This window comes from Buteo buteo, chromosome 10 (assembly GCF_964188355.1).
Source record: "Buteo buteo chromosome 10, bButBut1.hap1.1, whole genome shotgun sequence".
NCBI lineage: Eukaryota > Metazoa > Chordata > Aves > Accipitriformes > Accipitridae > Buteo > Buteo buteo.
Window position 1 is genome coordinate 2,820,236 of NC_134180.1, and position 21,290 is coordinate 2,841,525.

General features: G+C 45.5%; 1 protein-coding gene across 3 annotated transcripts; it reads left to right on the forward strand.

Annotated features, from left to right (window-relative positions):
* The first annotated feature begins 244 nt into the window (after positions 1–244).
* On the forward strand, positions 245–12,399 carry TINCR (TINCR ubiquitin domain containing). 3 transcript variants are annotated; one of them, XM_075037468.1, is made up of 5 exons: positions 245–504; positions 7,326–7,440; positions 7,560–7,768; positions 9,651–9,757; positions 10,447–12,399. In XM_075037468.1, exons 1-2 carry the CDS (start codon positions 245–247, stop codon positions 7,327–7,329), a joined length of 264 nt encoding a protein of 87 aa, XP_074893569.1. In that variant the 3' UTR covers positions 7,330–7,440; positions 7,560–7,768; positions 9,651–9,757; positions 10,447–12,399. The 3 variants fall into 3 exon arrangements, 2 of the variants coding, with proteins under 2 accessions (XP_074893569.1, XP_074893570.1); XR_012651875.1 differs by lacking the exon at positions 245–504 and having other exon boundaries at positions 7,289–7,440; positions 9,651–9,774; XM_075037469.1 differs by lacking the exons at positions 9,651–9,757; positions 10,447–12,399 and having other exon boundaries at positions 7,560–9,381.
* Positions 12,400–21,290: the final 8,891 nt, after the last annotated feature.

Below are 21,290 nucleotides of genomic sequence, written 5' to 3' on the forward strand. Positions count from 1 at the left end.
TTATGGGATTTAGGGGTGTGTGGAAATGATTCATGGAGAGGTTTCCCAGCCAGCAGGCTCTTGAAGCCAGGTGAGCTCTTCCCTGGAATGTGAAGCATGCAGCGCGGCAACTGGGAGGAACAGGTTTGGCAGGACATTTTAAGTTGTTCACAGCAGACAGCCTCTTCAGAGCCACATCCCTGCTTTACCTACCTCCCAGCTGGATGCTCCTCTCTGCCACACTGGCCTTGGTGAGCTGGAAAGGATGGACACGCTGCGAAGGAGCCTTTCTCGCTGGAAGAGGTACCACATTAAGGTGCACCTGGCTGATGAGGACCTGATGATGCCTCTGACGGTGAAGCCCAGAGACACAGTGATGGACCTACGGGCTCACTTAGTACGGGAGGGCGTCACTTCCTGGAAGAAGACATTTTATTACAACTCCAGGCAGCTCGAGGAGCACGAGACTCTCAAAGAAGCCAATATCCAGAATGGCTCTGTCCTGCTTCTAGTCAGCAATAAAAGGTAGGCAAGGAGCTCATCTGCAGCAGGGGCGGTGCAAAGGAAGGGGAATGCTTTGTATATCTCAGCCCCCTGGGACGCTTTCCTGTTGGGGTTTGCAGAAAGCGGATCAGGAACTCAAACCCTGCAATTTCCAGCAGGCGGATTGAGATTCAAGGCTCTTCATATCCAGACATGCTGTGGTGTGAAATAAGGGGGTAAGGGGAGGAGGAAATCTGGCTGGTGCTGCCTGTCCTGTCTCTGATCAGGTCTCACTTTCCCGACTACGTGGCCAAACACAGAGGGAGAGACAAGACGTGCAAAAGGGGAAGGGTGATCGTGCGACATGGGGGAGCGCTCTGGGAGCCTCTCGCTTGCCCTCGTTCTTTCTTCTTGTGTCTGGCTCTCTCAATTTCTTTCTAGTAGGTACTTTCTGCAAGTATTTGGGGGTGGCGCAGTCCTGCTTTGACAGGGAAGAGCTGTGAGGCGCCAGCTTACAGCAAAGCACAATGAGTGCTGGACAGAGATGGCAAGAGGCTGCAGCTTCCCAAAATGTGGCCAGATCACAGCAGAAAGTACAGTGAGACTAGAGACTTCCAGGATAGGCAGTGCAAAGGAGAACAATTAGGGCAAGTATTATATTCCAGTGGGAATGAAACCTGAGATAATGGACCTGAGACCCACTGGCCCACAGGATAGTTTAGATTCAGAGGGGTGAATTTATGCCCACCTGCGCTGTCTTTCCTAATACCTGGTTGTTGCTGCCAGCATGATTAGTTCTGTGAAGCATTTGGGGGATACTGGATAGAAGAGATGCACAGCAGAGCATGGGTGTATTGCATCTAATTCAGCTTTCTAAATCCTGAGCCCTCTGAGTTATGTGTCTATGTTGATCAGAGTTTCCTCTGCAGAAAAACCTGCGCTAAAGACTTCAGTTCCTGATTATATGCCACATACTGGAATGGTCCTATTTTCCAGTCCAGAGGCAGCTTGAAATCTCACACAAAGATGATTTAATAAAGCATTGCCTTTCAGAGCTCAGCCAGACACAAGAGATTTCACATCGTTCAGCTAACTGCAAACCCCAAGTCACCCACGGCCCCTTTCTCCAACATCTCATTTCAGCTCTCTGATTAACTTGGCTCAGCTCCTCCTTTTCACCTTGTTTTTAATGGCAGGAGCATTTCTATTTGTTGTTGTTTCCAGTGTTTATTTTCCTAAATTGTACAGCCTGAATTTTTGAGAGTAAAAAAGGATTTGGAGGGACTCAGTTGATGGAGTGCACATATTGACGCTCTTTTGACAGATGCCTGATTTCCATAATATGCTATGCACCTTCCCACATGCTGCAAAAGCAGGGCATAACTGCGGCAGTGCAAAAAATCACCAGAAGATCCTGTCCCTGGTGCGCTGAGTTCAGGGTGCCCACCTGAAGTCACTAGCCATTTTTGAAAATTTAGAGTTTGTTGCTTGAAGTGCCAGCTCAATTTTTGTGAGTACATGGAAAAGGGAGTGGGATTTCTAATATTTTTCTCCTTGAATTTCACCAAAACCTTCCTGGCTCCTAAACAAGCACCTTTGGCTGATCTCTTATTCCTTTTCCCAGGGCTGGGTACATTGTGGGGGGGTGGACAGTCTCTCCCTGAAGTGACGTCTCTCCTTGAGTTCTTGGACCTGAAGGATTATTGGGTTGTGACAACCTCAGCCACTCCCAAAGTATTTTCTGTGGCATGAGTGGTAAATGCTCAGGTATCAGGGGTACATTTCTCTAAAGGCTCATGGGGGTGACTGAGCTATTGTTGTAGCATGGTCCCCCATGATATTTCTGAGACGTGCTTGTGTGTGGCTTGGCAGTCATCGCCCTGCTCGGTCCATGGTGCTGGGCTGAGTGCAGCCTCTGTGACTCAGCACCTTGCCAGATCCTCAGCATAGGATGGTTTTTAGAGGGCTCTCTCTAACAGTTCAACTGGGGGTTAGGAAATACAGAGTGGGAGAAGGCAGGTGCTGCATTACAACTGATATTACAGCACCATTTTGAGCCTTAAGATTATTCAGCCAGATCTTTAGCTATTAAAAATCCATGTTGCTCCAATAGCATCCGCAGAAATATGCTGGTCTGTATCAGCTGGGCAACAGTGTGCAACCTTGGTGAATATGAGTAGCCTATGCAGTGTTGGGACTGTCTAGGAGCCACAGGAACACAGAGGAATAGAGAACATGGTGCTGGGTTTGGCCAGCAGCCCCGAGGATTCAAGAGTTGGTTTTAGTACTTCACCGACTCAGTGAAGTATGGACCCTCTCCATTAAAGGTCAGCATCTGCTTCTTAAGTTCTCCCTGAAAATCTTGGTGTCTCCTACTTACTCTTTTGTACTGAGATGCCAGCCAAGCAGAGCTATATTAATTCCAAAAGTGGAGTTGCTTTGATTGCCAAGGTCTGCAGCTCAGTGTCGTGCCTATAAATATTAATGGTCACTCTGCATGCTATGTGTTCCTACAAGTGGCTCACGGGACAGTTTACTCTGAACCAGAGAAAACATGAAAATGACCCTATTTTTCATCCCCCCCCGCTTAATGCCTTTGTAGATAATTGGCATTTAGCATAGGCCAAGTCAGCATTTCCACTTCTTGCTCGTGTTTTCTGGGGTTTATAACTTCGTCATAAAAATTCACTTAAGGCTGCAGCTTGGCAGGAAAGGGATCAGCATACCAGCTAATGCCGAAAATTTATCTGGACCTTAGTGTTTAAAAGTTTGAGCAAGCCATTTTGGAGTTCAGTCAACATGACCTCTCGCCCTGGGAAAACACACGGGCAGGCCAGAACAGGGAATATTGCATCCACTGAGTATGCAATTCCCCTTTGTGCAGAGCTTGTTAATCACTTTGCTGCTGTACTGATTGAGATTGCAATCCTGTTGCAGTAGAGGCTGAGCAAAGAACGTGCTGAAAAACAGTTTCTGCCCTAGAGAGCTACATATTACAGTAACATGGTTTGCAAGTGGGTAAAACAAGCAAAGCAAGACTTCAAATGTGAATGAACAAGCAGAGAGAGAAACCCCCAAGCTCAGTGGCCTTGGGCCAGCCTGTGGTGTTCAAGCCATCAGTGCCCAGCGTAAGGAGACTACCAGTGAGTCTCGACATGAAAAGAGCAGCCATCCAGCACAGATGCAACAGCATCCACAAGGGCATGCAGCAGGCTGTCCCAAATGCCCGAGGCATGATCAGTCCTGGCACTGTGGACCACGCCATGGCAGAACCTGTTTGGCTCGCTCTGGAGGCGGTGCAGGGCCCCAGAGCCAGGTAGCTGCTCAGCTGGTCTGGTGGTGATGTGGGAGTTTCTGAAACTGGCACGACTCTTCCCGAATTTTGTTTGCCGCAGCGAGCTGCCTGGATGCTCCTTGCTGGGTGCATGCTGTGGAACACCAACCAAAGAGGCCTCCCACGGTGTAGTCAGCAGCAGTGTTGGATAGTGGGTGTACGACATTTGCTGCTTCTTTTTGATAATTTGTTGGCTGCATTTTGATGTTTGATGTTAAGTGGAGGGATATTGTCTTGAACTGGTGAATCCACCACTTAATCCATGAGCTATTTCAAACAGAAGATAGAAATGGGTGATCCAGAGCGATTCCTAGACATGCTGTGTGCCTGTTACTGACGGTAGCTGATGTACAGCTCCAGTTGGATCCGAACATGGTATAAGCACAAGCACATTGACAGAGCCTTCGCACTTGGTTTCAGGCTCCTTTCTTGTGTGGTCACCTCTAGCAGTCAGTCAGACAATGTCTGTACTAATAAATAAACCAGTACTACGACTGCTCTCTGTTACAATGCTGGAGTATTGCACTGCAGTTTTGGCCCAGTTCAGATGCATTTCAGGAGCCAGCATGGGCCAGGGACTGTTCCTTATGGGCTGTCTGGATGTGACCATGCAGGTTTGGAGGGTAAGAATTTAATATGAAAACATTAGCCATTCTGGGCCAGCTGTCCTCTCAATGCAGAAGAACGTCCCAGGCACATTTAATTTACTGGCATAGACTCAGCCACAGCACATGGGATCCCCTCAGTCTTTTGGAAGCTGAGGTTCATTGAGGCCAAGCAGCTATTGTCATCATATATGGCATGCCTGGAGAATGGAGTTCAGTAAGTCACTGGTGAATAGGTTAAATAAAGTAGATGCCAGCATTGAGTTTAGCAGAAGTCTATTATCTAGAATCTATTGGTGTTGTTTCTCTGGCCTTGAGCCACCTGAAAACATCTATCTCAAGGCATTAGCTCAGTTACCATAACAACTCATCTAGGAACGACTCCTGACAGCTCAAAAAGCAGACCAAGGTCCCACGTGGTATATAAGCCACTCTTAGGTCAAGATAAGCATGTCCAGGATTCTCCCTCTTCTGCAATCCAGCCTCAGTGTCTCTGGTGAGCGCCAGTGCTTATACAAGCTTTAATATGCTTGGGACCCTGTTTTATCCTTCAGAGGCAGTTCAGCCTAGTTTTCCAAAGGTCCATCCAACTCAAGGAGCTACCTCCTGGCAGAATAACAAAACCATCCATCTTTGGGGAACCTGGCTAATTCCCCTATTGGCATTCAGTTTACAGTCTCCGATTTTTGGTCTCATAAATGAAAACTTTGACTGAGCCACTTGCATAAGGTCCAGTTTAGCTGATGCTAAGAAACTACTGCCTACATTTGATTCCCGTGATGACACATAAGGATCGATGTTTGACATAGACACTTGGCCATGGCTCACTCCAGGCTTATATTACTCCACTATCCTGTCACCCCTTCTAACTCCCACTGGAATTCCCTGAGAAGCAGTCACCAAGCACAGCAGAAGATGTTGGATCTCTAGAAAAAGAAACCAGAAAAATAATGGGATCTATACAGTTTGACCCCACACAGAAAGCCAACATTACAGCCCAGACATGAATTAAGTCCCTTACACTGGGTTTCAGTGTGATTTTGTGATGCCTGCTCCTTGCACTGACCTTCCAGCTCCTGAGGTTGCTCAGCAATTACTCCTCAGCATGGAGGGAAGACTTTTCGCTCCCATCCAACTACTACAGACTTGCCCTGTTAAGCTTAGGCCTAGCAGCAGGCTCCAAGGCATCTCACAGTAGGATAACGATCCTTTAAATAGCACTGAGAGTCTCTCTTCTCAGGGAGAACTAATTAAGTTCTTCAGCACATGCTTAGACATATGTTGACCTGGTATGGCCTTAACAGGCCTGCTTCCATCTACTGGATAAATACCACTAGCTTAAAAAATATCCTCCTAGAGATGCGTTACTTAGGCAACAGCCAGGTGGGGGACTGACTTCATCTCTGTGGCTGAAGGTAATATTTATGTGTATTACTCACGGGCCAAGCTCTCTGTTGGTGTAAACTCCTTGAAATCAGTTAAGTGATTTTTAAGCTCCGAAAGCACCACTACAGTTACCTCTGCTGACCTCCTACAGCATGCAGGTCAGAAAATGACATGTATATTTAGCTCAGTTACTTACTGATCAGCCCAAGAAGCTCATTTAACAAAAGCAGAGGGTTGCATCAGCAGAGAACATGGTCCATAGGATCTAAATTCCTCCCCTGTGCAGTTGCATGGGATTGCAGTAGATGAAACTGAGCTAATATGTCCCATAGGGGCATCTGTCTTGGCTCTAGGCAAAGAATTAATGGATGGAAAGTATATTCTAAACTAGGTTTTTTTCTGGTGTGATAACGGCACAGCTTCCTGGACTTCACTGTAGTTGTGCCCATTTATACCAGGTGAGGATTTTGCCCAGTTGGGAAAAATACCCTCTCCTGTGTCCTGGTGTTTTATGGGGTAGATGTGCTACAGGGTGGTCTCACAGCAAATCCTTGGCTATTACAATCCCCTTAAATTTCAAGTGGGGAAGCAAGTGCTAGAATATGAATCCTGTTCCCGGGTTTTGCAGAAAACCCAGCCAGTGATTGATATCAGCTTAAGTAGACTTGTAGTGTCCTTTGCTAGGACCCAACAAAAAACTCTGCCCCATAAACTTTGAACTCCTCTCAGTTCTGATGAAATGTTTGCAGCACAGGCTCAGTTTCTTGTCTGCATAATCACAAAGAGCAATTCACAGGAGTCAAAGGACTCAGCCCTCCACCTACTGGCTCGGCTGGGTGGGGTGGCTGCCTGGTAGAGCCGCTGCCTACAGGCCACGAGTATCTTGGTTGCAGTCCAAGGCGTGATAATGGGCTCTCTAAGCAAATGTCAGCCCTGAAGACGTACCCCTAGAAACTTGCAAGAGCTTCAGCCTCTGTTCTAGAGACCCCGGGGGTAGCCATAGATGATTTCTAAAGGTCTGCAGAAGAGTAACTAAGAAAGTAATCCTACTTTTGCTAAGCTTAAGTTTTCTATGCAGGGTCCGTACCCTGTCAGAAAATGTTTATGGAACCATAACCCCAGAAAACCACCGTTTAGTGCTAATGCATGGGGGTGAACATGTCTAGAGCAATTCAAGCTCTGTCTTACTGTAAACATCCTCAAAGTGCTCCTAAAGCTACAGGCTGCCCTTGTTCTAAGATGAAAAATGGATTTCCAGGAGCACGCACTAAAGAGGGAGAGCCTTGCTTATGGGAAAAAGGTTTACAGACAGTTGCAGATTATCTGAAGGAGGGTGAGGGCATCTTTTGCGGAAGGATAAACAGGTCTGAAACCCTGCAAGTGGCTTATCCTCAGCTATATAGTGTGACTGAAAAAACAAAACAGTCAGAGGATCAGGTTTACATTCTCCCCACGTCAGGGTCAGTGCCTCCTTGGTCAAATGCCATTTTTGATTGCATGTCTACAGTGCTCCAAGTATTTGCCTCTTTCTTATTCAGATAATGCCAAAGAGCACAGCCAAAGCCATGAGAGATGGGGAGTGTGACAAGGGCTGAAGGGAAGCAGATGGAAGAGAGCTTGGCTGTGGAAAGGCAGCCCGGCCACCAGCGTTTGGTAAGTCCCTCCCTGCACGCCAGCTCAAGGACTGTTCAGAAAGCAGCTCTGAGTGTTTTCAGCGCTGTGTCCATGAATAATTAATCCAAACAAAACAACAAATAACGTTTCCTCATCAGCGCGCCGTGTGGTCTCAGCTGCCAAAGGAGAAGCGTGGGTAAGACTGACTCAGCTCCTGAGGGCAGTGAATCAGAGTGAAATGCCCATGAAAGGGTGACTTCTGCCTGGGTGATGAAGCAAGAAGGAGCTGAGGTGGACTTTGCTTAGGGCCCTAGATGGGGACATTGGACATCTGAGCCTCCTTCCGACTCTCTCACAGGATTCCTCAGTAAGTTGCTGATCTTGGCCTTTGTTTTCGTACATGTAAGTCTGAGATAATGTAATCTGCCCTTCCTTCTACTCTTTGTCCATCCAGCTGTAAGTGATTCAGGTTAGGGACTGTCTGGCCTCCTGAGCAGTTCCTATACAGCGAGGCCCTGGTTTCTAGGTTGAAGGCTATGTACAGCAACTAAGCGCTCTATAGACAGTCCTGGAGTTTGACAGCCTTTATATATCCAAAGGACAGAGACTGGTTGGTCACTGTTACAGCGACTACCTCACCTGACATTAGCGACCCATTGTTACACCAAAACTGCCTTATTTTTGAGCCAGGGTTTATAAGGCAATGAGCCTCTTTGTGTTGTTCTTCCATCTGTGTGCCAGTCCCCCTGCTCCAATAACTTCTGAACCAGCTGACCTGATTCAGCCCAGTTTGATGGAAAGAGAGAGGTCTCACAGACCCAGGATTCGTGCAATTTTCATGAAAAAACAGCAGCTGGATAGCAGAGAGACAGAGTTAATATCCTACTGAAGGAAAGGTAATTACACCTCTTGTTCCCTATCTATTTTGAGATGCAGCAGCCAAGTGACCAGCTGGCATTTAGATACTGGCTGGTCAATCAGTACCTGCCTAGCTTCAAACCAGCTCCTGCACTTGCTGCCCGTTGCCTGCAAAGCAAGAAGCTGTTAGAAGAGCTGAGGGCTTTGCTGAGGAGGTCTGGAGGGGATAAGGGTGCCCTAGGGATATTACGGAGAGCTGGGAGCACCAAGAAAGGAAGAAATAGAAAGGAGTTGTAATACACAAATCAGAACAGGTTTCACCACTTCTCTTGCTCACAGAGCAACTTGATTTTTAGGTTCAAACTTATTTTCAGGACAAAATGGATGTTTCTCTAACCACTACAGTACTTTCCCCAGAAAATTTCAATGACTGGCAACTGTCTTACCAAACCCCCCAAACCTGCATTTTCTGTTTTTCAACTGAAAAACATGCCTTTCTGGACTTCTTTTGGTAATGAGAAAACATTTGATTCTTTTTTTCCAACAAAAGCATTTGAAGAAATGCTACAGAAAATGGAGTTTCTCAGATTTTTTTTTTTTCCTAGGAACAAAAATATTTCCCCAAGTATTTCCTTGGACTTTGCACAGAAAGAGATTCTAAGACAGAGAAAGACGTGATCATAGTCACAGCTGAAGATCTTTCAGTCCAAGTGACTGAAATGGACAAAGAGTGGGATGGGACTAAGCATGGGAAGAAGGAATGTGACTTTTCCAAGGTCAACCAACAAGCTAGGCACACAGTGGAGAGCGTGCTGGTGCTGTTGGGTCAGCATTTCTGCCACTTGACCACGCGGCGCCTCTGCACGTCTGTCTGTCCTGAAATAATGAGTTTCCTGGACCAAAGCCAGTACTTTCCTGACTGCTTGGAAAGTGCCTCACGCAGCTCTAGGTGCAGTCATAAATAATAATTTAAATGATAATAATAATATTAAAGTGGAGGCGTGTCACTGAAGATGGGACACACTCAGCAACAGAGTCCTAAACCTATGCCCCTCTTCTAGTAAAAGGTACAGTTTGCCTCACAAAGCCTGGGAGACCAGTATTTACTTCTCTGGACATGATAATCACAGTCTTTTGCTCTGAAAAAGGCAAACTGACCTGAGTTGAATTAGGTCCAGTATCTACTCTAACACCTCATGCCTGTAGCTGGCAGCTCTGGTCAGCTCTGGAAGGCTTTTTGCAGCTCAGAGGGATATCTGGAAAGAATAAATTAACTGTGGTGGTGTGGGGAGCTGCCTGGACTAATGTTTTTTTCAGAGATAGGCTTTGATTGACACTTCAAATCTGCCTGACAATCTTTTATTCTAAGTGCGGTTGCTGCCTTTCTTCAGAGCAGGAAGAGCTGGTTTGGTTGCTGTCCTTCAAATGATGGATCTTATCACATGGGAAAAAGAAGGAAGAAAAAAAAAAAAGGCAAACCACCTGGAAACAGCCACAGGTACAGCCTAAAAAGAGGTAAAACTAAATGGATCTATTTGAGGTATTTCTGGTTTTTCCCTCTATGCCATAATCCAATGCAAGATATATGAGAAAAGAGGCTATGCTCTGAGGAACAAGGGCTGACTGTTTTCTTTCTTGACTGTTCATTATGTTGTTTTCCTTCAAGAGATTTTTTTTAATGCTTTGCAGATAGGGCTGTGCAACCCTCCAGTGACGAGAGGATGGGGAAGTCAGTGGGACAACCTCTTTTACTCACTTTTTTTACACTGCCTCTTCTACTGCCTGTCGTTCCCACGCTGCCTCTTACACTTTAGTTTCAGGTATCCTTAATACTTGCTAAATGCTGGGACCTCACCATTCAGCTGCTCTCAGAAGAGGTGACAGCCACTTTTTACAATGTAATTTAGACATCTGGGGTTTACCTGAGTCTGGCCAAGAAGAAGGTTGGGTCTCCAAATGGGCAGAGGCTTGCTTCGAATCCTCTTCTGGACACACACTTAGGTGGCAAAATAGGTGTCTTATTTGAGATGTCCTGTCTCTCCTCACTTGTCTTGGTCCATCAAAAAACAGCCAGGCTCTTTAGACTGCAGAGTATAGCGCTGCTGTTGAACGTCCAAATACCAAGAAAGATGCTGATACTAAGAACTGCTCTGAAATGGATGTTTCCCTTGTTCTCTGTGAATACAGGTGTGGACAAGACCAAGGACCAAAGCTGAAAGGTGTGCAAGCTCCTGTCTGCGTGCCAGCCTAGGCGTATTGCAAGATGAAGACATTTGCAACGTCGCATGCTGCACCATGGATGGAATATCTTCTTGCTGGGAGTGTGTATCTTTGGGATCCTGCTATTGATGGGGCATCACAGACAAGATTACCAAAAGCACTGCTGTTTGCTACTGCATTCACCTCCACTTCGGAGCTGCAGCCAGGCCTCCCCAACCAGCTCCTTCTTTTGAGCTTCATGAGCAGAAGACAAGCCCAGGCAGGCCATCTCCACCAGCTGCTGTGCTTCAGCAAGGCAGCTCAAGCTGAGGCATGTTTCAGCAGCTCTTCTGTGCTTCTCCAGTACCCCAGTCATGGATGCATCAAGTGCTTCAGTTTACAGGGCCATCAGCCTGGCAGCTTTCCTGGGCACTAAATTTACTTTTTAAAGTTACATCAGTGTTGCACCCAGAGGGAATGGAGGAACAGATGCAGCCTGTGAAGTCTGGCTTTAATTCACCTGCCTCATTTAATTTCCTGCCCTGCCTTCTAATCAATGAGTCTGCACTAGCAGCCCTGGGAATGCAGAGGTTTTTTCATATACAGGAGAATTCAACGCAGCGGCTGTGCTGGCTGAGCTCTCAGGGTCTCGAGCAGGCTGTGTCACGTCTCCTTTGAGGCTGCTTCATTACGGATTTCCCTCCCCCAGAAGCACTTGCACACTCTCTCCAATCCGCGGCAGCTGCACCACATTTCCTTGCAGGAGCTGGTTGGCACAGGGCAGCTGTGCCACGTTAGCCTCTCTTAGTCAAGGCTGGCTGTGCAGCATTCCCTTCTGGAAGTGCTCTCCTTCCAGGTGTTCCTGGTTTTCAGCCACATGGCTTTCTTTTCAGGGCCACATGCTGCTTTCTGGGGCTCTGTCCCCACAGTGGCTCTGCTGTGCTACCTCAGACAGGCTGCTGAGGCCAAATGTGCCTCGTTACCTCCAAGGGATCCCAGCAACATTGTGGGACCAGTGGTGCTTCGCAGGGGCTCCTTTCTGGAGGCAGCTGTGCCGATGGTCCCTCACAGGGCCTTCAGGCCAGGCCATTGTGCCGTATTGGCCTTGTAGTGTGTCACTTCCCAGGTATTCCTTCACCGAGGTCAGTAGCACCATGTCACCTCAAAGGTGCTTTCAGGACTACGTTGCCTCAGACACTCAGGGCTATGAGAAAGCTCCGATGAAAGGGTTTCTGGCATTTTTGCTTTGGTTAAGCAGACTCCTGCTGTCCTGTTTTTTTTGAGCTCATGTTAATTCCAGGCAGTGCTGCCCAGTTGCTTAATCAGCTAGTGTCAAAACCCTGGGAGACAGGAAGGCTGTGGTTGGTAGCACCTATTTTGTGATGTTGCTGCTTTACCTCACATATTATAATCTGTATCAGATTGCTCTTTGCCTGCTAAAATGGACAATTAGGATCCAGTTGTAATGCAAATTGCATGGTGGAATAAAAACCACGGGGAACAAAATCACAAATAAGTGTTTATGTCAGCCTTTGTTACTGTGTGATGGGTCCCGCTCAGTTACTGCTCCGCTGTGAAGCATCAGACAGAAGAGAACCTGGTGTGCCTTTGTGTTTTATAGGCACGAGCGGCTCTGTGTAAGACTGCCTTTAGGCACTCGCGGCCCCGATAATGTGTATGTATGCAAACCTAACAGACAGATTGCCGCCTACACTGGAAATTTGATGATTGCCTTGTTTTTTCAAGGCTCTGCTTTATACACTGCAGGCCAAACCCATGGGGTAATTTCCAGTCTCTCTGCACAGGGCTGAGATGACGTGGTGAGAGAAGCGTAGAGATGCTGAAATTTCAATCTGCCACATAATGTGCTCCTAATACTGATAGCCTTGTAAGTCTGGTGTTGTCATTGGTGTCGTCGTGGTTGTTCTTGTCATTGTTGTTTTCCCATGCTTGGTGTTAAATGTTGTAAATTAAGAGAAATATTTAAATTTGAAAGTTACTGTGGAATTAAACACACAGGAGTCCTGCAAATGCAAATGCAAGAGGAATGTCTTCATTTAAAATGGGAAGCCATATCGACGTAAAGGGATATGCTGCTGATGTAGCTGCTTTTACTGCATATCAGCTTTGCATTTCCTCAGGCTCCAGGTAACACAGAACCAAGCCGCATGTTTTCATAGCAAAACTCATCTTTGAGAACTGAGGTGGAATATCCATGCTTATAGTTACAGCTGGCAGTCAGGACGCCAGTGTTTTAAGGGTTAGCTGAGCTTGTACAGTACCTGTAAGATCCAGAGTGAGAACAATGCCTGTTTGTATCCCATTGAAATGGCGGCTTCTAGAGGACAGCAAGGAACAAGAGTGAGGGGTTGTGAAGCCAGATGGATGAGGCGAGTTCAAAGTCCTTCTAGAAGCTATGGCAAGATAGCTTGTATATCTACTCAGAAAAGCCTTTGCAACTACCATAAATGACTCCAAATGGCCTTATTTTCCCGCTAGCAGTGAAATAAGCAGCTTCAATGGGGAGGAGTAAATCCATTTGATTGCACATGTTGCCGGGAGTAACCCTCTTATTAGTTATTAGTAATAACTCAATCTATTGCTAGCAGCATGGCCACCAGAACAGACAGCCTTATCTGCCAGAGAATCATTGTATTGCTCCTAACGTTTCCAATTACAACTGAACGAGGGGAGTCGGAAGGGCCTCAAGGGAGGAAGCTCTATAGGAAGCAAAAGCCAACATAGAGAACTTGGGTTATAAACAACGTGTGTGACAAATGAAATATATCAGGGCTAATACATCTTTTAAGAAAGACCACTGCCAGGCAAGGCTGAGCTCTTTCTGTTCCTGACTTTCTTCTAAGCCAACGCATGGTATTTGTATGTTAGGTCATGAGATGGTGGAGGTGTTGGCTTGTTAACTCATCTTCTGAAGGAAAGAGGGGCTTCTATACCTTGGGTATGCAAGGCCACAGCTGTCAAGCTCAGGGCTCCAGTCCAAGATTTAGATGAAAATTCTCCATTGAAATCAATGGCAAAACACCTGATCGCTTCACTGCAGCAGGGTTGTTCTCACATGGCAACGCCCTGGGAAATTCTCACTTGGAATAGATCAGATTCTGCTCTCATTTATGCAATTATAAATCCAGTGTAGCTCCATTTGAAACAACTGTTTTCATCCAATGCAAATGAGATCAAGATCTGGCCCAGGCTGTTTTTGTACACAATGGAAACTGACTGAATTGTGGAAAACAGGAAACAAATCTAATGTAAATCTAAATGGAAATATCATGCTGTTACATCAGAATAAATTGGAAGCAAGTCTGTTGATTCTAATGGAATTCATCTGGATTTACACCAGACTGTGGCTCAGCATTTGTCAGTTGGCTGCACACCAACATCAAAACGCAAACCATGCTACCTCAGCTGAATAGCTTTGAAAAATTTCTTCCTTTTCCTTTACATTTAAGCAATTGCCTCTGCATCCTGATAGCTGATTAGCCTTTTCAAACAAATAGGCCCCTGCAAACAGACATCAACAAATGAGTCCTGCTCTTGCTAGCATTTTCAGAATCTAAGTGATGAATCTGAAGTACTGAGCTTGGTTTTGGAGTCGCTTAAACTTGCTCCTGTTCCTCTGTGTTCACAATGTAGAGCAGTAGGATTGAGCTCACGGGAGGACAGACCTTAGCAACAACTATTCCAATTTCCCCAAAGTACGTCAAATTCATTGCCTTCCCACCAGCAGTGGTCAGGGGCAGCTATTTCCTAGGATGCTCAGGAGATCTTTCAGTAGATAAGCCAAAATATTGTCATACTTCCACTCTTGCTGTGTTCAGTCAGATGGTCAGAATGGAGCCATAACCTCCCTAATGGATCTGATAGGAAATTGCATCACGCTCTGTTCCCGCAGGCAAGTTATTGCTCCTCTGTGTGCCTCTGTGCAGCTGGCCATGGGAGCCCATTGCTCCTGGGGCACACTTCATGGGGAAAGTGAGAGGGTAAACTAATGTCTGAGCAGCAAATTTGACTCCCTAGGTGAAACCCAGACATTGTGCTTTTCCAGTGACTAAGAGCACAGTCATGTCAGCCCCTTCCTTTGAATCTCAGTTACCCCAGCTTCTTACATAATTCAGTTTTTAATCTGTGTTCTTGTTTCTCTTTTGATAATTAGCAAAATGTACCTTAATTAAAACAAGAGGAGGAGAAGATGACAAACAAACTAAAGCCCTAAGTCAATGGGATTCAGGGAGGGGCAAAGCTATTATTCAAATACAAATCTTGTTGGTAACCAGGCAAACATGGTAATAACAGTTATGGAGAGTGTTCCAAAGGTAAAGAGTTTTCTGACTGTTGGATAACTGTTTGCTTGTACACCCTTCTTTCAAGGGACTGGCTAGAGCTTGACATCTGAATATCACAGAGCCTGGCCTGCAATCAGTCTCCTGGGAAGAAGAGCTAGGGGAGTGGTGTGGTCAGCAACCCGTGTTTCTATTTCTCTACCACTGATTTTCTGTGGGATCCTCAGGAAGTTAATTGGGCAAGATTTTCACAAGTGGCCCCTGTCTATGCTTGCTTTAATGTATAGATGTTCAACCTGAGACATGCACAATCTCCCTTTGCGGGATCATTAGCAACAAAGCACACATAGATCTTGACCAGCATCTGAATGTGCCAGCCACTACCTCTCAGAGTCTTTATGTTCCCATCTGTAAAATGTTATAATAAATACTTTCCTGATTTTATAAAGCTATTAAAGTCTCTCTAACAGAGGCTTTCAAAGACCTATGATTATTATGGCTTACTCTTGCTTAGGCTTATTCCTGCAGGTCAGTTGTGCTTAATTTGTGAGAGCTTTCTCATTGCTGGCACTGCAGACCCCACGTGGCATGCAATGTCTTGCTATCTTGTTTCTGTTCTTTACAGCGTCACCTGGAATAAACGCCTGCAGACAGGATGCACCTGACAGTTGTGTTGTTGATACACAAACAAAAGCTCCAGCTTACTCATTGCTTACAGCCTCTATAACTCTATTTGCCATGCACCACAGGCTTATTTCATCCATGTTGGTGAAGTTGGCACATGTGAACTTGGAAGCAAAGAGAAAGCAGATGTGAGAAGTAACTGGGTCCCAGCCCAATTCCAGCTCTGTGCAAGAATGCACCATATGCAGTCATGGGCAGCACTGGACTGCAAAGTACATGTAATCCTAGGGAACCAGCTAAAGTCAATTTGCCAAGCTCCTTGGGGAGTCTCAGCAGCATCACTGCTTTTTACTCACTGCCTGTAAATGATCCTAGTGCACATGAGAATAAAGCCTATATTGAGGCGGGTGTAATAGGACCACCAAATGCGGAGTCAAGAGAGAATCACAATTGCAGAGACATTTTCTGCTCCAGCAATATAGGAAGATAGGGGGCAGTTATTTGCTTTTATAGGAATAGAACTCTTTAGGCAAGGACCTTAAAAGTAGGAATAATTGTAATTTACTGTTCACATTGTGCAGTGGGGAATCAGGCCCAAGTTTGTAGCTACAACCTTTAGCTATAAATGCTGTGGACTGGACTGTGCTGTGCAGAGCTTTACTGAGTGACTAGTCACATTGATTTCAGAACAGCTTTCCCCAGGGTACAGCACTGCTTTATGCGAGTATGGATGTGAGACCCTGCGCTTGATTCTGATCTTATATTCTGAAAAATCGAGTGATTTTCAGTGGGTATATGCCTGACTTACTTGAGTATGTGTGTAACATGGCTTCAAGAGCTGTTACAACCTTGATAAGATTCTTATTAAGTTATTCTTCTAATTAAACCCTATCTATGATGGGCAGAATCCCATCCATTTCAGCATGGAGACTCTTGTGAAAACAGAGCTGGGTCTTATGTCAGAAATCAGGTTTGGCCATGATGGCAATAGAACAGGTTAGCCTATGAGCCCAAAGTAAATTTGCAAACTGTTTAAAAAGAAATGCACTAATAGATTCTATGACTGATCTCCTGAAAAGTCATTTGAATAATTTTGACTGTGCATTTGTTTTATTCCTGGGAAATTTCAGAGTACAAAAAGACTTTCATTTTCCTTCTTCATTTGCCAAGAAATCTCTTTGAAACTTGTTTGTAATATAGACTGAGACTTGGACCAGATCTTTAGCTTACATAAGCAGATGTATCTCTATTGACTTCTGTGAAAAGATGCTGATATACATGACCTGAGGATAAAGGACAAGAAAATGAAAGCATGAAACTGCTTGGTAAGAAGCTTTTGACCAGGAAGGAGTTACTCCAGGAAATGTGTTATTTCCTAAAAAATTGATTCTTCCAAAATGACAGTCTTACCTATTTGGGATATGAATGTCTAGAATGTGTCTTACTGGGCCAGTGCTGTCTTTCAATCCATCTCTTTTTATGCTGATAGTTTGAGGACCTTCCCACTGCCTGCTCTGCCTCCCAGGGCATGAGCAGGTAATGCTGGATGGTTTGAATTCAAATATTTCATTGTGAAAAAAGTCACAATAAGTTTTTTAAATATAAAGCCTTTGGCAATAGCTCCTGATTGTGAATTGGAGAATGTGGCGGTATGGGAGAGAGTCTGGATTATTTTAGATGATTTTAGTCCTTCTAAAAGCAAGTGCTTCAAAGCCAAATGCTGAGAATGCAACAGATAATGTATGTGGATCAATGTGTATAGAGATGCTTGGGTGAAGAAGGAGAAACGGGGACATAAGGTAGATGTGGGATAGAGCTCTAAGTGAGGAGAACCACCCATAGACTAATGAGACACTAACATTAGGAATAAAAGGAGAAAAAAAAGAAGAATGAGTAACTGGACTCTTGGTCTAGGCCTAAGCACTGAAGTACATTCTTACTGTGGGGCATCCTTCCAGATTGCTGCAGTGCGGTAAAGAGGCCTGGATGCCTCATACGAAGTGCTCAGAGAGATGTTCAGAAAGGAGTCTGGACATAACGTTATGAGGCAAGACTGTATGACAATAAAGAGGGTAAAAAAACAATTCAGGGTTTAAGCCAGGGCTAGTTTAAGCTCTGGGTACATTAGGCTAGACCTGCCCAGTTCTGGTTTCTTACAACTTCCTCTGAAGCTTTTTGTACAGCAAAAGGATGCTGGAAGTGAAGAGTCTCCTGCTGCTAAGCCTCCACCATCACCGGGGAGGTGACTTTTTTGTAGTTTAATAGTACGTTGTCAGTTTTCAAGCCTGTCAGTGCACTGCCTTTCTCCCACAGCGAGTAGCTCGTTTCAGTAAGGAGTTATTCCTGGTATATATGAAAGAGAAAAGAGCTTCTTTTTTTCTTTAAAGGAAAGAAGAAATAGTCTTCCTGACAGAATCCCAGTGAAGGCATTGGGCTATCAAATGCTGGGAGAACTCCCTCAAAACATTAGTTATGGTAATACCAAAAGCAGCAAAAGCTACACTGAGAGATGACATAGGAAGGGTGCCCTTGGTGAGACATAGGGCCAGCCCTTCAGGACTGTGTGCCCACAACCAGCTGCAGGTGCTTGGGGAAGGAACGCAAGACCAGGGGATGCTTGGAAGTGTCTGTTCTTTCCTATCCCAGCTTCTGGAGGCTCATGTTCTGCCCAGCACCTCTTCTCCTTCCTGTCGCTGTTGACTGAATTGTGTTTCTATCTTCTTTCACTTTGAACATGAGGAAAGGAGGGGAAGCAGGTCTACAAAGCCAGTTCCAATGTGCTTCCCTATCTGTCTGCCTGCTTTGTACAAATAGTTGTTTTTCTTAGGGATAAAGGCACAAGATAATTCCTTTAAGTGGCAATTAAGCTCCAGGTGGCTGCAGAAAGCTGCAGCTTTCTCCAGCTCCTGCAGAGACACAGCTTGAGCCACAGGTTTCCCTACTTCCCTAAACCGGGAGATTCTTTTCCTGTCTTTGTTTTGTGTCTGGCAGTGATTACAGTCCCACTCCTCCAGGGTAGCCCAAAGTGATTGGAGCAGCAGGGAAAATGACAAACTGAGGATGCTCCATAAACTGGCTGTGTCCTCTTTCTGAAAGGCACTGATTTCATAAAGCAGGGAATAGTTTCCTCTCGATACTGATTTGAACTCCTCGTGTTTCACCTGCAACACCTCTGTTTTCCAAACACTGAGTCCAGTTCAATCTCCTTTTATCCGTGCTGTGCTGGCAAATGTTGGAAAGAGACTGTTGATCGTGTTGGAGGGATTACTTACTGTAGGCCGATGAAGCAATACTTGCACTCCAAGACTAAAAGCGAGTCTCATCAGCAGACATGTGTGATCAGTTTGGTTCATTAGTTAATGAGGTTAATGAGGACACCTGTACAAGCCATCTGATACAAAAGGGGACATGTCTAGCCATAGTGATTGCTCAAGATGACACAGCAAATCACCGGCATAGCTGTGAGCATGCAGAGCACAGCAGGGCAGGGCTTTATCTTCAGGCCTCCTCCAGGTCTGAAGTCATCTCATCCACCCTTTGGAGCAAGTGGATGGACATAGGCATAAGCTTGAGGAGAGAGCTCAGATTCAGTTTGGTGTTGGGGTTGTGCAACGGGAGATACAAAGATGTCAGCACACAGTCTGGGTTGGAAATGTTCTCCACTATCAGAGAGGCTGGTGAACCTTAAGAGAGCTTCAAAGCCTACCCGCACCTCCATTCACAAAGAAACATGAGCTGGAGGATCTCCCTTTCCCAGATAAGCTTATTATCAATGGCATCAAATAGTGGGATGTTGCCATGTCTACCTGGTGTTCATGACTTATCACCCCTGAATGATGCACCATTGATGACAGTAATTTTCTCTGATTTGGACAGCTGCATGGAATTACGTGTCTCTCTGTTTGGTGTGCTAACAGTATCAGAATTAATATTTTGTCTTGCCTGGCTTATCTTAGCTAGACAGTAGCTATTATTTCACCTACTCTGTTTCTTTTCCCCCCTCCCTGCCACAACTAAAATAATTTGATTTTGAGCTATAGTTGAAGCAGGACTCACCTCAAATCAGATTTCAAATTCCTTGACTGGAGTCCAATCTCAATGCTATCAATCTCCACCATGTCCGAGCCCAGACAGTCATGCAATAGGATGGATCAAGCAGGGAGAACACATTTTGTGGGTCACTGCAGACACCTGCACACAAACACACACACATATTTGCATTTGCGTGCATGTAAGCCAGCATGGGGCAGAGCCAGTGAGAAAATGCTTCCCATCAGCCAGCATGGCACATGCTCCTGTGCCCCACACCGTGGCCTTAGGGCCAGGCAATCCCTCACGGAGATCATGGTTATGTCCCTCCAAGTGTATGAAAGCACACACGCAGAGGAGCATTCCTGTCCACTCCTGCTGCATGGCTCTGAGTGTGTCTGTGCATACCTTGCTGTGCGTGTGTATGCCGAGAGGCAAGTGGGTGTAAGCAAGGTTTTGATTACTCACAACGTGCTTTTCCTCTGCCCTTTCTTTTTCTACTTTGGTCCCACTCATGCTGAATTACAGTCACCACTGGTCTTTGCCTCCCAGTATGGGACGCTGCGTTGTGTTAGATTCTATACATATTGCATTGTTTGCCTTCTTTTTTTCCCTTTCCCCTCCCTGCTCATGGCTGGTTGTTTTCTCTTCATGTGTGGCATCAAAAGGCCGTTTGAACAGCAACTATCCAGTCTGAATGAAAGGGGATGTTTCTTTTGGAAGATCCAACAGAAGCCTGAACAGAACTGATACTAAATTATGAACTAGCTGGAGATTATTCTCACCTCTGTTTTCTCTTTATTTTTTCTTGCTTTTTTCCCCTCCCTGTCTACCTTCCTAACCCTAATTAAAATGTGCTAAGCACAAAACTGTAATGAAGGGCTGGACTCATTATTTTTGTTTATAGCAAAACCCAAGCGGAACAGAACTCTAAATGGGCTCTGGTTGAGTCCCATCGCCCTCCATAAAGAGTGTAATAAATATCAGCCACATTGATTTTCCTTCCCCATGAACCCTTTGCTATTTGTTCTGGTCTAAGTGCACTGTGTTTTCCTCTGAGGTTTCTTTTTGCTCTAACTGTTCTATTATCTGTTGTTGTTGTTAATCTGTGTTGAGTGTGTAATTGAGATCCTAAGAGGGAGGTTAAGAGAAACCCCCTCGGGAAGACATCTGACCTACATGAAGAAAGAGAAAAAATAAAATAAATAACCCAAGCCATTGAGGCCAACTGCTCCGTTTACCTGGTGGAGCCATTTCCTTTAGCAAGGGCTCTCATCCACCCCAGGCTTAGCTCTCTTTCTGTAATTAGTTCTATGTATGTGTTTTTAACATCTACTTGATTTTTGCATTGATTTCTTTGCCTTGGGGGGACATTTGCCTGTTGATTCCCTAGGCCTGGTTTTCCCATTACCTTCAGTTGTCTGCTGAACTAGTGTTACAGTCCGGGACATCGTAGGCAGAGGTAGGATGTGGCCCCTTTTCTCTTCCCATTTGCATGCTGCGATTTAACCTGGCCCAAGTGATAAAGTACATGTTGGGGGGTGATGGAGAAGATGTCTCAAAGCACAGATGCGAGCTCCTTAATTCCTCTTGGGTTTCCCAGGGAATGAAGCATGGGCATGGCTGAAAGTCTCTTGAGAGACTGTGTGGGAAAGGTGTGTTCACCCAAACTCAGACACTGCTCACCTGCTTTCTATCCACCGCCGGCCACCTGATCCGGGCAGTCTATGTCCTGAGCACTTGAACTTCCCGTCTCCCTTGTTCAGTTGCTGCCGCAGGGACATATTGCAAATACACGGAATCCATTGTTGCCTGCTCACTGTACCGGTTCCCGAATCTCAGCAGATAAAGAGTTCTTAGTGTTTCCTTAATGTCTCT

Excerpts from the sequence above, each read along its gene's own strand:
- TINCR (XM_075037468.1), top strand. The coding sequence starts at position 245 with ATGGACACGCTGCGAAGGAGCCTTTCTCGCTGGAAGAGGTACCACATT.